The 25,662-nt window shown below is 41.1% G+C and overlaps 1 protein-coding gene across 1 annotated transcript in view; it reads right to left on the bottom strand.

Annotated features, from left to right (window-relative positions):
* Nucleotides 1-488: 488 nt before the first annotated feature.
* Nucleotides 489-25,662, bottom strand: part of LOC137503210 (uncharacterized) — a 78,784-nt gene continuing 53,610 nt past the window's right edge. The window contains exon 5 of the mRNA XM_068230730.1: nt 489-720. Within this exon, the coding sequence (XP_068086831.1) occupies nt 663-720 (58 nt within the window). The 3' untranslated portion in view covers nt 489-662. The remainder of the gene's footprint in view (nt 721-25,662) is intronic.

Below are 25,662 nucleotides of genomic sequence, written 5' to 3'. Positions count from 1 at the left end.
ACCTCCACGTGGCCATGTATGGCTGACAAGGAAAGTGCAGGCACTCCTTGTCTGTGGGTACCAATGTTCACACCAATGTCACTCCTTCCAAAGGACAGTCCTCTCGACCTCGATTTTCTCCTTTCCTACCAGTGCCTCCACAGCATGCAGCTGTCCCCTTCTTCAGCATGGTTCAAATCGGTACGTTTCCAGTCCACACAGGGATTTCTTGCAAGAAGGAAATTCACCGCATTGATATATCCCTGATCAGCGGACCAATATAGAATTTGCTGAAGGATTTCGTGACCTGGTTCGTACTGGACGAGCAGTTCCCGCCACCGTGGACCTTCCTCTCTTTTCCGCCAATCCTCTCTCTCTGGAGAGAAGGTTTCTCTTTCATCTCGCAAGCCAGCTCTCTCTTCTCAACAACCTTCTCTCTGTCCTTATATGCTCTTTCCTTTTCCTCCTCTCTCTTCTTACATGTTCTCCCCAACTCCTCTTCTCTCTCCTTACGTGCTTTCTTCACATCCTTTGCTTTCTTCTCAAATGCCTCCTCCCTCTGTTCTATCACCATCTCCCTCTTTTTCAGAACATCTTCCCATGAACTCGCGCTGTTCTCTGTCTCCTTAAGGGTTCTCACCAATTCTTCCACCACTCTGGTGTCATCTTCCAGCTGCAATTCCCTAATCTCCACATGTTCCGCCAGTGACCCAAGGAGTGCCGCACACAGTCGCACCGAGTCTGGAACACACAATAACACCACAAATTAACAGACAGTCCTCCTTAGAGCCGGTTTACATGGGATCATGTTAATGAAACTGGCCACCATGAGAATTACCTGAAAGGAAATTGATTCAGTTACGAAGTGCTGCAGACACGGCAAACGTATTATAACGTTATAGAAACTTACTTCGTCAGATGAGTGGCACTGTAGTCAGGTTGCCAACAAAGAAAGAAAGAAAAAATTGCACGCTAAAAGGATGATTTAAACACTGAATTTATTTGCAATGTAGAACCCTCACCTGTCATTTTGAATGCCACACGTTTTATATTGAACTACCTGTATTTCTCAATGTTCACGGTTGAATGTTTACTTCTAGGATTGTTACGACCTGTCAATTATCTGTGATGTGAATTTTTGGAGATTTATTTACTGTGAGAGAAATTTATATTCTTCACTTTTTAATTTTAGTTATAAAGTTAATATATTTTTAATTAAAATTCTAATATTCTGTCTTAGGTTTTTTGGCAGCTCAGTTTGTCTACGGAATAGTTCATCCTTTCAAAGTAATAGCAACCCTCGATTCCCGATTCAAAGTAATTTAAACAACTATAATTAATGCCAGACTCAGATTGAGGTCCTCTAGCCGCTAATACCACGCTCGGAAGCTAAGAGCTCATAACACCCCTTTGTAGTCGTTTCTTACAGAAGTATCCATCACACTCCTGCCTATGTTACATCACTCCACCGAGAGTCGCAAGTTAGGAAGGGCATCCGGTTAGAAGGATAGAACCTAGAATTGGGGTAATACGTGAAAAAAGCCCTAGCACAGCCTCCACCGGGTTAGTGCCATAAGAGTACATGTATACGTGCTTGTAGATAAAACGAACTTTGTATTCCATGTGTCAACAAATACATCCAAACTAGTCAAATTGCACGAGCAGTTTTTTTTTTTGCTGATATGTGCATCCCAGGTTCACCGTTTCTAGAATTTCCAAGATGCTTCCCAATATTACGCCCCGTATGAATAATCCTATCCTACCTTCCTCGGTTCTCTTTTGTTCTTTTCCGACCCCCCATGCTATTACGTTTACGAGGGCTAAGGAGTCTTTAATTTCCACGCCTTTCGTAGCTCTTGTCTTTCTTTGGCTGATACCTTGCGAGGTCTCTCCACTCCCCAAGACCTAAAGTCGCTTTACAGCGTTAAGCCTCAATGAATAATGCACATCGTGTATTAAGACTTACACCATCTGCCTGGTACCGTGTCAAGTCCTACGAGGTTAATGCGTGGTCAACGCAACGTTAGGCCTTCAGGAGTATCGAATGTGTAGTGTAGGTAGGGATTTCATTCCATATTCGAGAATTCTGATAATACGCGAAATCGTGCAGAGCTAAATTCCGGCACTACATTAATTTTTACCTATTATATTGGGTATTCAGTACAAAGATAGTTTAGGTCTTCCTGCGTGATTGTACCTAAGTTGCGAATTTGTAGATAAAACGAACTTTGTATTCCATGTGTCAACAAATACATCCAAACTAGTCAAATTGCACGAGCAGTTTTTTTTTTTTTTTTTGCTGATATGTGCATCCCAGGTTCACCGTTTCTAGAATTTCCAAGATGCTTCCCAATATTACGCCCCGTATGAATAAAACATTTGTATTACACCATATCCCTAGTACTATGTGTAGCCATCAGCTTCCACAAATCTCAGCATCAAAGTCGAATCTCATACTTGAGACTGTAACGCCCTTGTAAAGTTAAGCCTGGCGTCAAACGCATGGGTTAACCTAGCACTTTTGACCATAATCACGTCAGCAATTAGGTCTTGAGATGTTAACGCGTAGGTGAGGCGGGCTGACGTACTGGTCATCCTCCTCAGTTGTATCCCCCGCCCCCCAGAGTCTGTAGCACTGCCCTTGAGGCGTTAGAGGTAGGATCCCTCGGTAAGTCCAATGGAAAAACCGACACTGGAGGGTAAAGAGATAAAGAAGCAGAATAAAAAGAAGAAGTAGTAGTAGAAGAAGAAGAAGAAGAAGGAATTAAGGAATTACCTCTATAAGGCTCTGTGTATGCCTATTTACCACTGTGTCCTAGCAGAGCTCTCCCCTGAGTTATCCCTCCCTATTAGTCACCCTTACGACTGGCAGTACACCACTGATGCAATTCTACCCCTCCACCTCACCTCATAAAAATGAGGATCTGAGTGGAGTGACGTCATCATAGTAGCAAAGGCTGTGATGACGTCACCGCGAACAAGCTTTGACCTGTAGCTGAAGACTACAAGTTCTCCCAAGTTAGGTGTCTTGGGTCATAACACACTGTCGCATTCCTTTACAACGCCAGATAGAAAAAATACAACTTAGCTCGCAAAGTCATTCTTTTTTTTCTGCTGAAATGTACACGTCTCCATATTTACTGTAGTCAGTACATCTTCATCGTACACATATTTCAATCAGGGTGAGGATATTTGAAATGCACTTAAGCTCCTTTTTTTTTAAGTTTATGTGAACTCCACGTTCGAATCCTTAGGAGTGGCATTTACTCTGCTCACCTAGGGTTGAAGTGGCCCCTACAAGAGTTAGCCAAGGAGGTTAGATAGACGACAGTTTAGCACACAACAGGTCTAGACTCAAATAAATACTCCTAGTTCACCAATGCAGACACAACAACAGCACACGTTGCTCGGCTCTAACTTAAGGCAAGGGTGCCCCTGGAGGAGCTTTACTCTTATAGAACCCCACCACATCAGAATAAAGTGTCCTACAAGAGTTGGCTCAGGAGATTAGATAGACAACAGCTTAGCACACATCATGTCTAGACTCAACTAAATACCCCTGGTTCACCAATGCAGACACAACAACAGCACAGGTTGCTCGGCTCTTTCTTAAGGCAAGGGTGCCCCTAGAGTAGGTTTACTCTTTTAGAACCCCACCACATCAGAATAAAGTGTCCTACAAGAGTTGGCCAAGGGGGTTAGATAGACAACAACTTAAAATACATCATGCCTAGACTGAGCTAAAGCCCCCAGTTCGCCAACTCATGCTCTCTCGAGTCACGCACCTCTTTTAGGAGCCTCTTTCGACAGTATTCCATAAGATAACGGCATCCTATTGTTTGAAAGTGTCAGAGGACGTAACGCGTGTCTAGTATCATAATCTCCAGAAATCCCTTCTACAGCTGTAGTATTGTATCTAAGGGACGAGCTAAACCATGGTATAAAAACTCCTACTTTCAGCTGGAAATATATCACAGGCAATGTGCTTCAATGTGGTAGCAAACACTTGTACTGAATTGTGGATTTGTGACAATTAGGCCTATATTCTACAGAGTCCTTGCGGTTACCCCGCTAAGTCTTAAACTTATTACATCATTATAAGTTCAATATTAATAGTTCATGGTGTAGGTTACTGTAGTCACGTACTTCAACAGATGAGTTCGGGATACAAGTTACTACAGAATAGGTGTGGCCATCTCAAGAACATTCTGAGTTGTAGCCCTCCCTGTGAAAAGCCACTGCAGTGGGCTCAGAGTTTGATCAACGGCATTCTGTGAGAAATAATTCCCAGACCACACTATCTTTTCATCGGTCTGTTTTCACATCAACTTTGCTGCATGGGAGTGAAAGCTGGGTGGATGTGGGGGTACATTATTTATGATATATAAGTAACAGACCTGAAAGTAGTGAGAATGATTGCTGGTACAATCAGGTGGAAACAATGGCAGGAGCATATTCGGAATGAGGGTACTTCAATCCCAATTCGTACAGTACAGCTGCTGATTTAATTTGGCTTTGGTGGTGGGGTCATGTTTGGCGAGTGGCGAAGAATAATGTACATTGCAATAGAGTGTAAGAGAAGTACAGGGAGGACCAATACGACGATGGTTAGACTCAGTTCTTAACGAGATAAAGATTAAAGCTATGAAACTAAATGAACCACAGAGGGTTGCAGACTGAACGCAAAATACGTGACAGTTGGAAATTAAGAAGTACTTATAAGACACACTTCCCGAGTCTTTGACAGTAATTTGTGTTTGTATCAAGCCTGTCCTTATTCCTCCTTCCAAGATGCGCAGTGATGAAATGACGCCAGATGCCGCTAGTTGCAGGAAAAGATGGCCGATACACAGCTTGGTCACGTGTCACAGCTTATCTCTTCTCTCAGCGATACCTGATGAATTGAAACATGTGGAAAATAACAACTTCAGGAGAAAAGAACTAACAAATATATTTAGGGGTAAAACCAACAACACTGAAATTACAAACAACTTGTTAACTATTCATTATAACACGAAACTCTCAATATTTCACAAATTACTATTACTTCGCCGCCTGCATTGCTGCTAACCTCACTTCGCTTGCTACTACGCTGCTAACTTTATACTGCCTCGCCTTACAACTGCTACCTTCGCTGATTTTCCTCACTTCTGCAACCTGGGAACCTCTATGTCACTACAACATCAGCCGTCTGGAATCATCCTATGATAAATGTGTTTTTGAACTTTCTACACTCACCCTATAACAGATCAGCCCTCCGCTTCTACAAATCAGTTCAATTCTGACAGCGGTGTGGTTCTGCTTTCGGTGTATTTAAGTTGATTTAACATCTTTGCTATCTGGACTCTTGCTCAGCACGGCATGGGTGAGAAAAGGCTTGACATTTATATTTTGTTGTGAGCATTAAGTCCTTCATTTCAGCAGCTCTGTTAGCCAATCATCTACGAGTGTTTATTATGCTGTCTCGAAATTTATGAAGTTCCCAGAGAAGCACAGTGATTACAGGTGGTTAACGATCCTTTGCATTATTTTGGTTACGTAACTGCGCGTGGCCATGTGAAATATTTTTCTTTACTTATGCCATTTTCAACTACGCGGGACGGTTGCTTCGATTCATGTACCTTCCCCGAGTTCCCCTTTTCCTTTTTCCAATGATGGGGTTCTTCCTTTTTAATGTTTGCCACTTCTTGTTATTGTCTATCTGAGATTTGGTGTCAGGATTATTTTCTTAAGGTAACTTTCACTGTTGTTATTTTTGCGACCATTCAAGTAATATGCGGCCGGTACACTGCACCTTGGTCAATGATTCGTTTTATGAATGTTATTCCGTGTTGCTCTCTTAACTTGGTCCTCTGAATTGTATATTTAATTCTTAGCATTAATACGTGTTGTACGTTGAGTTGTTTGAAATATTTTTCTACTATCTTTTGTCAATAATGTACTTTCCTGCGAAAATCTCTGGTTGCCGAAATGCTTCCACGAACCAAGTTAATTCCTATTTTCATTGCTCTTTGTCGGTTGGACATTAGTTTCTGTATTGATGTTCGTGAGTATTATTATCATTATAGCCAACTCGCTTGAGTCTATTAAACATTTGATACCTAATCTAACGCATAACAACCAGAACACATATCTGCGTGCTCTGGTACAGCGCATGTTCACTTCACAACGGTCCTTTGGAGATTGTTCAGTTCCCCGGATGTCACACCTGTAGATGGCCACATATGGGCATACTGAAAGAATTTGTTTTCCAGTCAAGACGACTCTATCTAGAAATGAACATGAATGAACATGAATTACAAGAAAAAACTCTCTGCTGCAACCAGTTTTTACAAATATGTTCGACGATCTACAGGGATCTTATGATCAATGCATGACGCATTAGGCCACACTTTTGACAGACTTGCACAGCAAAGTGCATACCAGTTCGTGCTAGTGCTTCAAAATTAACACATTGCGCACGGCCTACGCAAACATATGAGGAAACGGAATAAGCGAAGGAGACATCGGCCATTTATCCAACGAACATTTACGAGTGTTTTTACAATTCTCTACATGTCTTTAATGGGAAGCTCTCATAGCAAGGATCTTAACTCCATTTTGCTAATTATCATGCTTCTCAGCGTTGCTGTTAATCTTCATACAGCAACAGCGATTGCACTCAGACCGGCTACTTCATGCCAGGGAAAGGCTGAGCATTGTAAGCTTCAATTTGTACCAATGAAATCATATGATTCCTACGGGAGAATTTGAGGCATGTAGAGACAATTGCCCATGGATATCTATGATCCAAAGAGCTCCCTATGTTTTCCCATGTAAGCTGTCTTGTATATGGCAACTATTTCCAGGTATCGGGGAGACTCACTTCACTTCACAACAAGCGTAATATCTTATTAAAATCTCTACAATTATCATTATGAGGGATGCAGGCTGGTACCAGTCATGCTTAGGAAGAGTGTTTGCATATAAAACTGAACTTAAGGGTACAAGTCTGTGAAGGACCATAATTTTAACTACAAATCACACACAAGATATCACCAGTAGTTTGCTTCATATACACCCGAAATTCACCGTACAAGTGGAATTAATCTTTTAGAACCATAAAACAACAAAGAAAAATTAGTTAGTCAAGTATTTTAACAATTAGCGTACTTTATCCTTTGTATGTAATTTACTTTTTGGGAGTGTAGACAGTTTTTAGGTACCTTTATCTCTGAAACTTATCAATAAAAACCACCATTTTTAACTGTATACAGAGAATGTGTGTGTGCATAAAGTAGACTACTACGGAGAACATGCAGAAAGAAATGAATTAGCAGCATTAATTAAAACTTGGTACATAAAAATACAGCAATTTTTTGTTGGGTGTAGCTGAAGTCAAGTCCTAACTTTTTAAGATAGGTCCATGATTGTAGTCTACTTTTCTTCAATTATCGTACTGATTCTATGCAAGAAGTTTCAGCCTTATAGCTTGAGTAGTTTTTGGTTTATTAAATTAAATATGTCAGAAAACTAAACTTTCGGGAAATTGGACTTAAAGTTAACTTTGTTTTTAATGAAAGTTGTGGCGTAACCTGATGTGTTTGATGTATTGCAGCCCCATAATCATCTTGTTTCAGAAGTTCTTCATCCTCTTTCTTCCTCCTTGTATTCCTTTTTCTGGTTCTTGCCTCCTTGGAAGTCCCCTTGAACATTCTCTCTGCCTCGGCAACTATTCTGTCAATAGCAGTGAGGAGGTAGAGGAAGATACATAATTGCACAGAAAGTTTGTGTTGCTTTATACCCTTTGCCTATACAGCGCATACCATAGGCTAGTCTTGTGTTCATATTATAAAGCCTCTTGTTATTTACCCCTGAAACCATGACCACAGACACTGCACATAATGATAAGTTTTGAGACTAAACTCTTTCTACTATTTACATCTTCAAGCAGTTCAATACTACTTTCACTCTCACAATATTTACACTTTAAACATTTGTTCAGTAAACTGCACACAACACTCAGTTCAATTATCACAGACCCAGGATTAATGTTTGGAATCTTTTCTTCACTAAAGTTAATGCTGTATGAATCGTCCAAATACTTCAGTTTATTTTTTGAAGCACTTGATTGCACCTTAACCTCACTCTCACCAGAACCATTACTGGTATTGATTTGTGTTTCTTGCTCCTTAGATGTAAATCTATTTCCGTAGAACTTGCGCCTGCCAGCACCAAATTTCCTCGTCCTCGGCATATCTATGGAAATATTTGCCACTTATATTTTAAGAAAAACTGTTGTGATCAACACTGTAGTTTATTTATTACTGATGTGGAGAAAGATGAACATCGTGCAGGTTAGCCAAATTTTGGAAGTTAAATTTACTATTTTTGCACAGAAATTACCTTTACTGCCCCAAAGTGACTTGTTCAGGAAATATTATGAAGTTTAAATACATTTGAAATATAAAGGGGCGTGGCAGAGTTCTGCTGATATTTAAGATTAGGGCTTAAAAGGTCGTAAAACATTAATAATATGTACTTATTGTATATGGTTGTATTCAGGAAAGACTAGGGGATATTATAAGAGCACTTTTTTATTCTATAAGAAATTTTCGTACATGTTCCCTTAAAATACTAACTATGATTACAAGTAAATAATTCATAACATTAGTACGATATGGACAAGGAGAATATTTCAGTGATATATGTAACATAAATATTACATACTTTCGTGATTTGTCTTGGTTGTGGCAGTGAGTTTACAGACGAGGAGGTGACAAGAGTAAGTTAATAAAACTAATGAATTATTTTATATTTCATACGAGTTTATTGATTTGAGTTCTAAAAACTGACCATGTACGTCACAAAAATTACTGTAAATTTATTTATACCTATTCCCTTATTTCAATTGCATATGTGATACTTCAGGAAGGGTGATATTTAATAGTTACAGTAAATTAAGTGAAAATTATAATCAATTCATTACATGAATTAGAACAAAAGGTAAGTCATACTTCCTGCAGACTTTTACCTTAATTACTGTGTCTTAATCTCCCTCATTGAGGCAACTGACAACAGCCCCACAACGCCGACATCCATATATCATATACGACTCCTTTTCTATACACGCTACCGACCTCCATACGAGGTATAGACACCTGCAGGACCAACAGCATTTTGTTCTTGCACCTAAAATAATGAATGTTGTAGAGATGGACATGGTATACCATTGACAGTAAAGACCTCTACCTTCCTTGTATGTATGAATCATCCCAAATCAGTGTTTCTGTCTTTCTATCTGAAGTGTTTAGTCTGATCCCTATCCGCTTGAGAGCACGAAGTCGAATATAGCAGATGTACGTTTCATTACGGGATGTTTCCTCATGTAGATTGATAGTAGAAATCGCAATCTCTTCAATGATATGAATGTTGACATCACCTGGTGAATTCATATACCGTAATTCTTTCAGTGCCTTGAAATCTGATTTGAATCCTTATTAGTTGAGAAAAAGGATATTGAGATAAACCACCCAATCAATTACAAAGTCAATACGGCCAATATGAGCTGATTATCATAATTAATTGACCCGCTGTCAATTTGAAATGACATTTCGTGGAGCAGAAGGATGGCGCGGAGCAGTTTGAATGAAAGGGAAGTAATACAGGTTTAATAAATCAGACGATATCAGCACTACACCAGACTAAACTGAGCGAAGAGAGAATGCACGTATTAACAAAAGAAATGGGAGTGCATAGTGCGCGCAGCAAAGTAACGGACGACGAAACACGCCAAAGTATACGCCCTCTTTCTTATGAACTATTCGACCCATTAGCCTGGGATTGGTGCCAAATAAATCTTCGAACTATTGTTCTCAGTTCTTCCACTCAGTTACTGAGACAACGATTACCGTAGTTTCACTGCATTGCGAAACATCCCAGGCAAATACAAGAACGTCACTTTCATTGTGTACAAATGCGGAAGGTCCCTTCTCCATTACTAAACTATCAAGGTAAATACAAAGTTAATGTAAACTACATTATTTTCAGTCCCTTCTGTAAAAGTCTGAAAATAATCTGGACTAAACTGTATAAACTTCATGATCTGTATTGTCAGTGCTGAACTGTGCAAAGTATAAGGCTTTGTTTTTTTCCCTCCTATTCAAAACCTTATTCAACCTCCGGAGGGGGTTAAAAATTCATGTCAAGGTTACTTAGAAGAACAGGCATGTTGTATTTTACTGAATTTGGAATAATCTAGATATACGGTACGGTAGTATAAAAATTCACAATTATGGTACACTACACATAAACATTCACAAGTTGTGGACCTAAATTTTTTGATAAAACAAAAATTGCGTTTGGATAACAATCGTCTGATGTTGCTAAACTAATTATATATTGAGTCTGATACCCATGAACAGATCACACACAACCTTAGCCACACATTAATACTTTGCTTACAGGCGGAATCATTATCATTGACAGTGCTCTATTCTTTGATGAAACCTTCTCCATTATTCTGAGGCTTTTAACAACAGGCAGCCATGAAATAGTTTCACAGCTTCTACGGTCATTAGACAAGAATAGGAGAGAAAAGTGGGAAGCAACAGTGAAAGATATGGACTTTGCAAAATCGAACAGAAAAGCTTGGAGAGTCTTAAATCGACTTACTGGAAAACATTATTCTAAAGAGCAGTGCACTAACTTGAGTCCAGATGCCATTGCAAATAGAATGGTTGAAGTCACCCGAGCCAAGAGAGATAAATGCCATACGAAAACTGTGAAACGTAAGCTCACCGAGTTCAAACATGGAACAAAGAAGAGTGAGGAACTGTGTAGACCAGTCTCTATTCAGGAAGTTGAAGCTGCTATAAAAATGCTCAAAACCGGTAAGGCTGCGGCCCTGATAATATCTTCAACGAATTCCTTCGAAATATGGGTCCACATAGCATAAAATGGATCACTTCTCTTTTTACTTACATCCTTCACACTAATAACCTGCCGAAGCAGTTCAAACGGTCAAAGGTGATCGCCCTTCCTAAACCTGGAATGTCGGAGCAGAGACCTGAAAACTACCGCCCAATAGCACTTCTCAGTTGCACTTATAAACTCTTGGAGCGAGTCCTCCTCACTGGGATAGCACCACTCATTGACGCTGCAATTCCCCCAGAGCAAACTGGTTTCAGAGGAAATCGTAGCTGCACTGATCAAGTTTTGTCTCTTACCACTCACATCGAGGCAGGCTTCCAAAAGAAGTTAAAATCAACAGCTGTCTTTATTGATATGACAAGTGCATATGATAATGTCAGGCGACATGGACTAATTCTTAACGTGCTGGGAGTAATTCCCTGCTTGGAAATTGCAAACCTAATTTCCAACATGCTCTGTGAGAGAGAGTTTGTAGTATTCCTATGTGATTCTAAAAGTCGCAAAAGAAAATTAAATAACGGTTTGCCACAGGGATCAGTATTGGCCCCAGTTCTCTTCTACCTATACATCCATGACTTACCACCAATCACAGCTACTAAGTTCATCTATGCAGACGATATTGCATTGGTAGCTCAAAGCAGAAATTTAGAGGATGGAAAAGGGATTCTTTCAGCACAGTTGGTCAAAATGGCAACTTTGTTCAAGTCTTGGCATTTGATCCCAAGTACTTCTAAGACCGAGGTTTCAAGTTTTCATCTCAGCAACCGACTCGCAAACTATGAGCCATCTGTCTTATTCCTTGGTGAAAACCTAAAGTACAACCCGTTCCCGAAATATCTAGGAACTCTGAGCTACAAAGAACATCTCACCAAGCTCTCTCACAAATTCGCTACAAGGAATAACATCCTACACAAGCTTTGTGGCAGTTACTGGGGAGCCTGGGCTGACTGCTTACGATTAACGGGTATCAGTCTTGTCTACTCTGCAGCGGAATACTGTGCCCCAGTATGGCTGGAAAGTGCATATGTGCATAAAGTGGATACTAAGTTGAATGATACCATGTGCTGCATAACTGGTAGTGTAAAGTCAACACCTCGCCACCGGTTACCCGTACTTAATTATATCCCACCACCCCACCTGAGGAGAAAGAAAGCTCTGCTGAGAGAAGCAAAGAAGATCTGGTCATCTCCCTCATTACCAGTTCACCAGAAATTTTGTTACCCATCGCCACGACGACTTCGATCTAGGAGACCAGCAATTATACTCGCTGGCCGACTCTTGAGGGATAATTTTAATCTAAACGAGACCTGGCGGGATGAGTGGTCAATTTCTACATCTGGAACAAATGCTCATGACCTAAATCCAACCCCGAAAATGAAGCGATTCGACCTTCCAAGAAAACTACGGTGTCGCCTCAACAGACTGAGGACTGGGAATGGACGCTGCAATTTCTTACACCATGAGTGGGATTGGATGGTTTCTCCAATATGTGAATGCAATGAAGAGGAGCAGACCATGGACCATGTCATCCCGCGCTGCCCTCTTCATGCCTACTCCGGAAGCCCCAGCGACGTGTTTCATCTATCAGAAAGTGCTGTGAAGTGGCTGAAACACTTGGACCTGGACTTATAAATTTGTAGTTATAATCACCATACGATTAAATAAATAAATAAACCTTCAGAACGAGTATCGAGAATTATCTACAGACACTCAAAAATTTGTTTATCAATAAAATCAAGTATACACGCAAGAGAAGAGAATACTTCTCCTCAAACAACCGTTCTGAACAAACTGAATTTACTCTGAGAATACACAACAATATATATAAATTCTGGCATGATGATCATATGATTTCAATATTTTTAATGGGAACGGATACTCAGTATGTTAACAACCACTTTTACTGAATTGTGGGCTTGTGAAAATTAGGCCTACTTTCTACAGAGTCCTTGCAGTTATCCTACTAAGTCTTAAACCTGTTACTATGGTATAAAATTTATATGAATAATAATAGTTCGTGGTGTAGGTTACTGTAGTCAGTTTGTGAATCAGGGACAACAGATGAATGACGTGGTAAACGGAACTGAGACTCGGGATACCAGTTGCTAGAGAATAGGAGTGGACATCTGGAGAAAACTGTGAGTCACGGCCCTGCTTGTGAAAAGTTACTGCAAGTAGCCTGCAGTTGTGAGACAGTATCACTACATCGGTCTGTTTTCAGAGGAACATTGCTGCAAGGGAGTAAAGTTGGTGGAAGTGGGATATCTTATTCATGAGTTTTAAGTAACATACTTGAAATGAGTGAGAATGATTGCTGGTACAAACAGGTGGGGACAATGGCAGGAGATTATTCAGAATGAAGGGAGATAAAGGCCAAGTTATGAATGAACTCATTCGATAAATGTGCAAACCTGCGTATTTTTGGGATTATGTAAGGCGGACGTAGGATGATGTGTTATCGAGGGGAATAATGGACTCAGCCATAGAGGGTACGTGAAGTAGCAGACTAAGACGACGATGGTTAGACTCAGTTTCTAATGAGGTAAACATTAAAGGTATGGAATTTAATGAGGCCACGAAGCCTTACAGACTTACCTTTTCACTCCTTCCATGTTATACGGAGAAGAGAGAGTGTGACAAGCTGCAGGAAGTGATGGCCGATACACAGCTAGGTCACTGTTACAGAGCTAATTGCTTCTCTCGCAATAACTGTTACATTCACAAGTACGTAGAGTTGTGTAAAAAAAACCTATAAGATGAACGTGTGGATCAGTCTCAATCACTTGGTAGACAACTTTAGGCATAAAAGAACTAACAAATACATTTTGAGGTAAAAGAAACAAACAATGCTGAAATTACAAACAAGCTATGAACATCAGGTTTGTCATTGTAACATGAAAGGTGTCCACTAGGTCACATGTCTATGTGCCTTGTTACAGCACGTGTTACCTCACAATGGTCCTTTGTTCGGCACTCCGGATCTCACACCTGTAGACACCTACATATAGGACGTGCTGAAAGAATTTGTTTACCAGTCAGACGACTCAGAGTGCATATGAATTACGAGAGAAGACTGTCTGCAGCAACCAGTGTTCAAACATATGTTCCACAATCCACAGCAATCTTAGGAACAAGGCGTGTTGCATTGCGCCGCACATTTTGACGGACTTGCACAGCGAAGTGTATATCAGCCCGTGCCAGTGCTTTAAAATGAAGTAACAGCTGTTCAGAGCCTATCCAAACATATGAGGAGATGGAATTAGCGAAGGAGACATTTCGGATACATCAGCGAGTTGTCCAACGAACTGTTAAGGGAGTTTTTACACTTCTCTATAAGCCTTTATTAGAAAGCTGCCATAACCAGGGTCTCATCTCTACTTTGCTAATTAACATGTCTCTCAGCATTGCTGTCCATTTTGATACAGCAACAGCAACTGCGCTCAGACCAGCTACACCATGCCATGGAAACTTCGAGCTTTGTATGTTTCAATTTGTACCAATGAAATCAAGTGATCGCTATCAGACGAGCAGAGACACAGAGAGACAAAAGCCCGTGGATAGCTCTGATCCACCATGATCCTTCTGTTTATCAGTGTAAGCTGTCATGTATAGGGGAACTATTTCCAGCGGATATAGGTTTCATTAAATAACGAGCTTCACCTCTTCTCAAAATCTCTATGAAGCATATACACTGGCACGAGTTTGCCGAAGGGAGAGTTTTTACTGATAAAAATGTTAAGTATTGTTTCATGTAAATAACATATAATATTGGTATGATATGGAAAAGGAGGACATTTGAGTGATACATGTTACATATATATTACATACCTTCATGATTTGTCTTGTTTGTGGCACTGAACCCATAGACGAGGATATGGAAATGTAAGTTAAGACAATAAACTTCATGATTGATTGTATTCTACCATACGAGATTATTGAGTAGACTTTTAAAAACTCGCAATGCATGTCATATTAATTTAAGTTAATTTGTTTATACAGATTTCTTTTTTCCAAACACATTTTTGATACTGCGGGAAAGGTTATATTCATTAATTAAACTGAGTTAACGTAGAAATTATAATCAATTCATTTTGAAAATTACAACAAAAGTTGAATCACATCTAATGTACCCACTTCCTGCCGTCTTGTTTTCTAAAACAGGATAATTCACAGTTAACTTTCAGGATTCCAAGAGAATAATATGGGGGAAATACAAAGAGTAAGGAGCCAAGCTCAGACAGCCTATGAACAAATGAGCCCTTAACGCAGCGTTATTCAGTATAACAAACGTAAATTATAAGCCGTGGTTTAGCTTCTTACTGTGTTGCAAACTTACTAAAGGACAACACTCATTCTGCGCCAACTGCATACCATTCATACAAGAACTGAGATGATATGCCATCCGGAGAAACACAATTTATGAAGCAACTTGTGCAAAATTCAATACAGCCAATATTTACTGGTAGGCTGAATGGCATCCTCGATCAATGTTGTGTGAAGAACACTTAAGGAGATCCCGATCATCTTCCTTCCGACGAAGGGCACAGGATAATTTACAGGCAACAAGATGAATGGGTTTATTTTATACAGCCCAATGAATATATTAAGATGGTTATGTTTAAACACATCTCCATCTCCACCATTCGCGAACGTGTCCAATATGGCGTGGCTTGAACAGTGGCAAAACAAGGCTGCATTTCTCTTTGTGGAATGACGAAGCTGAAATCCTTTCTTAATCTGTCAAAGCCCAATGTCACCTACAGGTGAGACCTAATATTAATCAAATTTCCTGTTTCAACTTCTCTGACTGTTGGAAGTACTCAAAGAAAGGTCTTGGGATTTGAAATGGAACATTTTAAATTCGCAACCTGCACTGGTCAGTCAGCTCACGCTCAAGTACAAGAGGTAACAGACTGGATTGAAGAGGAGAAGCAACTGCGCGTTATTATGGCATGGAAAGCGTGTGATAAAATGTAATTATATTTTGCAGTTTATGCTTGTATATTGCTTAAAGGGTCAGAAATGAAATGATATTCACTTCATGTTCTCTCTCCCTTTTAAGTCTGACATTGAATGAGGTACTAGAAATGTTGGAAGATCTATAGATATATAGATGATATTACTATGTCTCTACAAAATGAGAGAATTGGCGATGAGGCAACTAATTCTGTCGATCTCAATCCCCTTCCCGGTAGACTATTGAGGTTGACAGTGGAAATAAATATATCAGCAGATGATGGTACGCCGGTACCTTCTAATGAAATGAAGCAGGCGCCTGGTTTTTCTGGAGCAAGTAAACGAGCACCTTCTAAGGAAAAATACAATAAGTTGTGGGCAGCTACGGAGGAGAATTTTATTGTCCGACTGGGTGAAGGACGGGCATGAGGAACCTTCAGAATATGACGGACTGCAACTGTCTCCAGCTCAGAGTTTTGATTACCGTTCATTGCAGAAGAAGAATCTCATTGTGAAAATATCAAAATTATACGTTGTGCACAGGAACCATATGTCAGACATAAATTCAGATGACATAAGAGTTTATATCACTGTACTATTTTTGACTGGCAAAATGCATCTGGAAAACATATGAATGTTTTTGGAAATAAAATCAGATGTTACAATAACTTACTTTCCAAAGCATGAGAAGAAATACACTTCCAAAAATTAATCAGTACTTGTACCCTTCAGAAAATATGAATCTTCCCCTCAAAAAACGAACTTAGGAAAGTACAAAGATACTTCAAATTTCTTAATCAAAACTTTGGGCAGCAATTTGAGGGAATCGGTTCAAGTAATCTTGCAGTGGATGAAGCTGTGGTTTGCTATTACAGCCGTCACAGCAACAAGCAAGGAGAAACCTCTAAGGTTCGGACTTAAACTGTGATCAATTCCTACGCGATTTGCTTACCTCGTAGCTTTTGAGCCTTACCAAGGATCAAAACCGGCTCAGATGCCGCGACAGTCCAATATGCGTTAGGAGCAGCAGCTGTCTTAAGTAGGCTACAAACTGTAACTATACTGACCAATGTAATCTACAGGTGGCATCCCTGTATTTTTTTTGTGTGGAACACTTTTCCTCTAGATTTTTGGTTTTGATTTGTTTTTCGTAATGCAGCTAACATAATCTAAAATGAAATACATAGATCAATTTCGTACATTGTGTGGGCATTGGCAGTTTAAACTGGTGTGTGTGTGTGTGTGTGTGCGTGTGTGTGTGTGTGTGTGTGTGGTAACCATCGCAGACATGCTTAGTAGATGAAGATAAAGAAATCTCATCCGTAATCAACCTTCTTGGACTATTTCAATTCAACTACATGCCGTATGGTCTTAAAAGAAATCACATTTAATGTAATGTTTTGAGAAGATTGAGAACGAATATCGTTGGGATGATGTAACAATAAGGGAGTGTTTTGGTTTAAAATATTACTTCAGCAATTGAGAATATTTCTTTCTGGAATTCTTCTTTGAGGCTATAAAATATATTTATTTTGTATAACACGATTGCGATGCAGAGTACCAAAGCAGTTACCATACCCAATGCACTACAACATTCTGAATCAGCTGTATCAGAAATAAGTGAAAATAATGAAAGTTATCGGATAGATGATGATGAATGTTCTACTCCAGCAACAAAAATCTCTAAACACAGTTCTGGTTTAAATCTGATTGTAGATGTCAACTAGTGATCAACCAAGTGATAGACCGATTACCACAGTCTCATACATTAAGTAGTTTCGAAATTTTGTTCCGAAAAGTTTGCTACGTTCAGAGAAATTTTCCCAACGAATTTAGTCAATACTTTTTCATTAAGTTTCAGTCCATTTATCTACCAAGATAAATTGAGAAATGAACTTTCAGTGATTTATCGCAATTATAATTTAAGGATATTTCCTTCTGCCTGTGATTTGTTCACATTCTTCATGAAGCATTCATCCGAAGAATCGTTCTCTGAGGAACACAAAACTCTACAAATTCCACTAACTACGCTAGTTTCAGCAGCGAAATCAGAGCGAAGTTTCAAAGCAGACTGAATTCGCTCACTGTTTGTTGAATTCATAACGAGGACACTGGTGAAATGCCCAACTTCAACAACAGAGTCATAGAAATGTTTGCCAGTGCTCAACCACTGTATAAGTAATGTGCCATTTGGTGAGTTCACTTCTATGTCTTCCTTATTAACTACTTAGTGTATATATTTAGGCCGATATATTTCGCTATACGTACTCTCCTTTGGAGTTTTTGTGGTACGGTATAGATACCCGCAATCCCATTTCCATGGCCAAAAACTCTATATCGGGCCCCACTGGCGGAACTGATCCCGAGGCGCTACTGTATGCATTCAGGTCTTATAATATCGTAATTGGTCTTGGTTCACGCTCGGTGACTGGGTGTTTGTGTTTGTCGCAGAATTTTCCTCTTCATATTTACGCAACACTACCAACACGCAATAGGGATTACCGGTACATTCCATCGCGTAGCCTTGTCCTCAGGAAGAGCATCAGATCGCAAACAAGAGTCAAATCCACATGTACGACACATCTCGCACCCACTGCTGTGGTAGAACATAACAGATCCATGCCATGGTTACTGTACCAGAGGTATGCCCGACTCGTGCATTTAAAACTAGTGACTTGTAGAAGTCCATGAAGATCATGAAGTCTGAAACCCATTTTGGAAATAGTGTGAACGTTTCTCGACATATGTCACTACTATCGACTTATGTTGTGCCCTCTGGGGTGAAGATGAACTATTAAAATTCAGGATAAATTTTGTGCGTTAAGGTTTCCTAAACTGGAATACTTAGTGTTTGTTTTAGATGTTCAAAGGTTATCAACACTGCTATCTCTTCCCACACGCTTAAAGCGTTGGCCGCTGAAAAATGTTGTATATTTATTTATCGACCAATCAAAAATTTTCTGATATTTATTAAATTAACCAATAAGAATTCGGAGTGTGTCAGGGCCTGGATTTTCCTCTCCGCTATAAAAGCCGAGGGCTGATGAGCCATGATGTCCTTTGTGACCGCTCCAGTCTAGAGCGTGTACCTAACGGAGGCTCCCTCGTCCATCTTCTGGAGGTCCACAAGCTCGAGATAATGGCAGTTTCGTCTTAACTATGTGATAGTTTTGAGAGCTAGCTTGAGAGGAAAGTTTCAAACGTCTAGTAATGTAACCTTTATTTTGTCAAATGTATATTTCAAACTTTAATTGTAAAATTCAAACAAGTCAAAAGAACTGAACCATAATCAGGGAATAGAGAGTGAGTAACTCTCATGTATTCCCTCTCAAGTTGACATTGAGGTGACCATGATTTTGTAACCGTTAAAATCCACCTAGCATTTCTGTAACTTAAATATTTTCTCCATGTAGTCACCTCTCTAACGTCGGGCCATAAGCCCAAATAGGGTCTTAAGAATTTCATGTAAGTATCGAGTAGTGAATGTGTTCGCCTCCTCACCATTTTGATTTTCGGCCAGTAACTTTACCTTTTGCTTTTATTAAAAGCCAGGTAGAATGGGCACTTGTTACCCCTGTTACAGTTAACAGCATTCACTTCATTTTTAGGCAATTAGACTGTTGAGCAGTTAGGGCAGTGAGTACTGTTTCATTTTGTTAAATGTAGGTTGTGCCTGGATAGGCCAGGAACTTGTAAATTTCGAGAATAGCCTACAAAAAAGTGAATTTGTAGAACAAACAGCTCTTCCCCTGATGTAGAAACTAGAAGATCCGTCTCCTTGACAATTGATTGAAAGGATCAGTAGCGCTGATTTAAAAATTGCAATTAGGGAGCCGAGACTCTTTGTATTCCGAATCGCGAGTCAAGTGATTAAATTAACAATGCACTCCACAATGTAAGGTCTTTCACACGGAAACATTACATTATTGTTCTCAAAGCAGGGTCACATTATAAGAGAAAGTCGCAAATTTTTCTAAAATTATTTTTTAAAACTTAAATTTGAAGTAAAATTTTAAACTGGAATAGACCATGTCTGTTACTATGCACATAATACCGATCTTGGCCTCTTCTGAGATTTTATTACTCATTTTATAATTATTCAAGTTGGTCCAGTTACTTAGACTACTTTTGCAACTGGATTACGTATACATAGAATAACTATTTTGAACTGTTTTTAAATTTCGTTAATCATTTTATAAATATTCACATTAGTTACTGTTTTAATGTGCATTTAACGGAAAAATTGATTGCTTTTAGTACCATTGTAAGCGCGTAATGAGGAAGGAAACGCTGTATATTACCGGTACTACAATACTGTGCATCATATATTTATCATACTGTATGTTGTACATTTGCACATTAAATACTTCATGATCGTCATATTTTATCTCTATTAGAACGTCGAACAATTTAGACCGTGAATTAGACTTAGCTATGAAAGGTGGTTCATGTTCCACCACGCCATCGCGAAGCACTGTTTCTCTTGGATTCCGAGACGGAAGTGCGCCGTGTGTCGCTGTGCCGTATGAAACATTCAGCTGTGACAGTTAGGCCATTTATATTATTAAAACAGTATTTAAGCCCCACGAGGCGGAATAATTCAGGCTTATTGCATTCTACGTTGTGCAGATATATTCACAATATAAATCTAGCAATGATTCATCTTCTTGTTCTTCTTCTAAAATATCCTTATCATACGTCGGCTGTCATCGGGGCGATCTGACCCTTGTCCTCAGCAAGTTGGGGTACCGAGTCCATACCATTCTCGTACAGTCCGTAGCCAAGATTTTCTCCTTCTTCTCCTACACCTCTTTCCTTAAAGTATATCTTTGAGATGAACTGAAGGAGGTCATTTCTTTATTTGTGTCAGTCGCATAATACAGTAAAATTACAAGAGAGATTATACATATTACAGTGGTGCTGCCTAGTGCCAGGTATGAGCACTAGTATCAGGTGGATGTTATTCTTTACGTTGTCGCAATTCGCACTCTCTTTGAAGACTTCCACGTCGTCCAGGGCTCTCCGTAGTTACGGAGCAACTTCTACTCAAGTTTCGCAAGTTTCAGGCGAGCTGGGTGAGCAGCCCTGCCTGATCATGTCAAAGCATCGTGAGAGAGAAGTTTTGCCTCGTAGTTGGCGCAGTGATACCTGCAAGTAGGGCCACAGGTACATAGGTGTATCACTGTGTTCCAGTAGCTCTCCCATCTACTTGACCTGCAAGTTTCAAGATGCTTCTTCATTCCTCACGTGAAAAGCATGGATCTGAGTTTTGATGGATTTGGTTTTAACTTATAATTCTCTAAACGTATAAACCACTGCACTACCTCATAATTTCGAATGATATTGTACGTGACCTCCAGCTCGGAGTACTGTAGCCCCACATCTCAAAGGATGGTGTTCAGGCCTCAACAACATTAAGTAAGGCAGGAGATACACAACACCGAAGTAAACATGGACGGAGATAATGAAGTCCCTGTTACAAAGGATTTAAATAATTCTCTTGAAGGCAGTTTTTGGGACCCAGTTTCAACAGGACTGCTCAAGCTGTGATCAAGTACGCAGGTGAGAGACCTAAAGTACTGGACTTGCTTTAGTGATGTGCCAGCTACTGTGTGGAGATGAGAAGAATGCACGAATGAGGAATGTGGTCTGCAAGCACGAACTTCCTGTTCTGCCCAGACAGATCGGCTCTTATCTGCTCTTATCTGCTACACGAAAACATTGACTCACACATTGCAGTTTGCTGGATTACAACTAACAAGAGCGAAGAGCTACTAGTAGAAGATAATGTAAAGTCGCCTGGGTAGTAGCGGAGTTACTATGGTAACCATTGCGTCACGGGCTCTGCTGGTGAAAACCCCTTCGCCCGTGCCTCACCGGGCATGTGCATTCTTCTGATCTCCCAATAATACTCTCAACTTTATAGGTTGAATGACATGTTTTCTTATGATCATTAAGTTAGTATTTTTCGTGTTTAAAAGCACAACTCTGTTTGACCACACAGTTCGCTAATATATGTGGACCTTCAGCACTTATTGCAAACCGAAGGGTATCATCCGCATATGGCAGATTATTTTTCACGATTCCTTCTACAATACTGATATCAGAAAAGCACCCTTTCATAGAAGTTATTGAAGAGGACTGGAGTTATAACAGAGCCTTGCCTCATCCCTTGCTTTATTTCAATAGCACAGGCGTTGGTGTTATCAACCTTAAGAGATGCGAACTGATGTTAATACAGGTTGGCAACGTTTCGTATATCTTTTCCATCCAGACCAATATCATATAGTATAGTCAATTTACCATGTAACCAAAGAAGTCTCTGGACAACTGGGAATAAAGCAACACCAAGATGAATTAGTCTCTTCTGCAAGGAAACTTCCTGTCTTTCATGAACTTATATACCTTGATCATGACCAAGGGTTTCTAGTGTAATGTGGAATCCGAACCAGAGGATGTCTTCATTTTACGAGGCACGCCCAGAAAGTAAGTTCCGTTTCAATTTATCTCCGCTGCAGCGCTGTGATCGCAGGTCCGCACATGCACGGTAGACGCTCTGTATCAAGGAGAAGAAGCGTGTGCCATTTTGAGATCGCTGTCAGCCACGTACGCTTTGTTGTGCTTGTTCACAATTTCGGTGTTGATTGAACATCCCGCCGCTTGTGAAATCAGATCTGTGATTCGTTTTCTGAATGCTAGGAAAGTGAAACCAATTGAAATTTATCGGCAAATTTGCGACGTTTACGGACAAAATGCGATGAGTGATTCAATGGTGAGAGGCTGGGTCCGACAGTTCAATGAAGGACGTAGTGACGTGCACGATGAAGAACGAAGTGGGCGTCCATCTTTGGTTACAGAAGAACTGGTTCACAAGATCCGGGAAAACCGCAGGTTTACAATTAGTGCTGTTTCCAACTGGTTGAAGACACAGGCGGCAAACTTCTATGAAGAAGGTATACAAAAACGTGTGCCCCGCTATGACAAATGCCTGCAAAACGGCAGTTATATAGAAAAGTAGTTTAAGAGTTGTAGAGTTTTGTGCAATAAATAATTTTTCTGTATCTGTACACAATTTAGTTTTATTACCAAACGGAACTTACTTTCTGGACGTACTTCGTATAACTCCCGAATTCCTTGGCCAGAACTCCAACCGCAGCCAGCTCAGCGACATTGATAATAGGCTATCAAGCCCCCTGATCTTTATCGTCAAATTAAGTCAGCAATACCCTTATGATAGGAACATCGGTCCTGGTTGAAATGGGCCTCTACTTTGTGTCAAAATTGGATGTCTTCATTTAAGGCACCATTTGGATGGATTCCGTTCCCGGACCACGCCTGGCTGAGGGTCGGTTGCTAAAACTGAACGCGACATTGCGTTCGAAGGGTGGGAGGGTCGCGGTTCGTGCGGCCACGGCCGCCGCCGCGTCTCCTGAAAAGAGCTTCACCCCGGTGGAGCTGGACCGGTCGACACCACCACTGAGAGTGTGTGAGACGGGAGGGTAGGTCCGCGCAGCGTCTTTGTGTCTACTGGCGCCGGTTCGCCACCCTTGCTCCGCGACCCTTGTTAGGGAACAGGGAAGAGCCCAGCACCGAATCTCACAGGTTCACCCTGCCGGGTAATGTGGTGTTTGGGAGGGTCCACTTGACCGGGAATGGGGCCACGCTCCGCAGAGGGTGCCAGGCCCGTAGAGACCGCTGCGGCTTCCGGGAGGATCTCTCCTTAGAGTCGGGTTGCTTGAGAGTGCAGCCCTAAGTGGGTGGTATACTCCATCTAAGGCTAAATATGACCACGAGACCGATAGCGAACAAGTACCGTGAGGGACATTTGAAAAGAACTTTAAGGAGAGAGTTCAAGAGTACGTGAAACCGTTCGGGGGTAAACGTGAGAAACCCGAAAATACCTCAACCGGGGAGATTCAAGCGTTATCCGCGCCTCTTTCCCTGCTTTGGCCAGATGGGTCCGTCCCCCTGCACGGAGCAATCCGGCGTCAGGGTGGTAACGGGTTTCTACTCGGCCGGGTAGTGGTGGGGAGGTCGGTGGGCCGCACTTCTCCCCTCGTTGGACGTCGCGACCCGTTGGGTATCGGTCTAAGGCCTGGGTGTGTAGCCTGTTCGTCCGCGTCGCAAGGCGTGTTCATCGGACCCCCGGTGTTCCGGCCGACGGCTCGACGGTGTGTGTGCGCGGAGTTGATTCGCCGCCCTTCGGGGCAGGCGTCCGGCCCCTGACAAGCGAGGGCGCGTGGCATGGACGACGGACCTCCGGCCCGGCTCCGGCCCCGCTCAGCTGTTGGTTTGGGGATGCCTCGGACAGAAGAATCTTGTAGACTCCCGTCAGCGGCGCAAAAGCTTCGGGTAATTTCACGACCCGTCTTGAAACACGGACCAAGGAGTCTAACATGTGCGCGAGTCATTGGGTTGACACTAAACCTAAAGGCACAATGAAAGTGAAGGTCCCGCCTCGTGCGGACCGAGGGAAGATGGGCCGCGCTGCTGTGCGGCTCCGCATTCCCGGGGCGTCTCGTTCTCATTGCGAGTTGAGGCGCACCCAGAGCGTACACGTTGGGACCCGAAAGATGGTGAACTATGCCTGGCCAGGACACTAGCAAGTGAGATGTGGAGCTACAGGCAAGAAACCAAGAGAATTTAGAGTTTTGTGTAAATATGTTGAAAGAAAGATATTTTAAGATGTCCTTGGTGAAGCGGGCAGTCACTTCACCACTGCCTGCTCCTTAGGCTCGAGAGCTTCCTGAACTCTCTGAGACTCTCGGTTTAGTTTTTCAGGGCCGGTGTCTTCGCTGTATGCCGTGGTCGAATTGCGTTAGTAGTTGCCAATGTCCCACCGGAAACTGAGTGGGGCATTCCCAGGAATCCGGTCCGTATGAAGGTCAGTAGAGTACTAAAGGTGTGGCATCCAGTAAATGGAAGAGCAATCCGAAGCGGCAAGAAATTTATCTGAAAGGAAACATAAAACACTTTGTCGGTGTAGCTCTGAAGATGTAGCAAAATTAAACTGCCGTGAAAGTGGGAATCTGGCAAAGCTTGTGGCCGTCGAGTGGAATGACGTGTTCCTACAAGCTGTGGCTCAGCTTACCTCGTCTTTCCGTTATGTATAACAGAGGAAGGACTGTTTACTACTCGGCCGTGTGTACATATTTCAATCTGTACTCAACATACAACGGCCACACCCATAAATCTCCTGAGCTGTATAGTGATTACCTTCCTCATGACGGAACTGCAACGTGAGTAACAATTAGCCAAGTATACTCCATATCTTCGTGATGTGATGATGATTATTGTTTAAAGAGGCCTAGCATCTAGCTCCTTGGCCCCTAATGATACGAAATGTAAAAACAATTTAAAAGTCCAAATATTCAACCTCTGACCGGAATTCATATCTTGATTGTGAATAATGAATGGACTAATACGAAAGCAAGATAATCAGCGGATCCAACTCGAATATTAAACATTAAGAAGAATTCCAATAATCAATCCTACGAATACAAATATAAACACGACGATGAACAATTATTATGAACTTAAAACAATCAGCGGATCCGCTCCGAAATGGCGCACCTATCCAGAAGCTAACTTATAACAATGGTATATACTGACCAAGGAGCTGCTTCCAAAGCACATCCTTGAATCGATTATGCTTTGTGTCTAAAGAGGTCGAAAATCTAGGTGAATGGCCCCTCATAAAGGTACCTATCGCTAGTAAAGAAGAATCACGGTGTAATGGATTTAAAATTAATCTTCGCGATGATACGATGCATATTGATTATGTGTCCATTTTCTTGTCTGGCCCACCGTGTATTC

The sequence above is a fragment of the Anabrus simplex genome, chromosome X (genome assembly GCF_040414725.1).
Source record: "Anabrus simplex isolate iqAnaSimp1 chromosome X, ASM4041472v1, whole genome shotgun sequence".
Lineage (NCBI taxonomy): Eukaryota > Metazoa > Arthropoda > Insecta > Orthoptera > Tettigoniidae > Anabrus > Anabrus simplex.
Note: the sequence above shows the minus strand (reverse complement) of the source record. Positions and strands in the feature narration are given on the sequence as shown.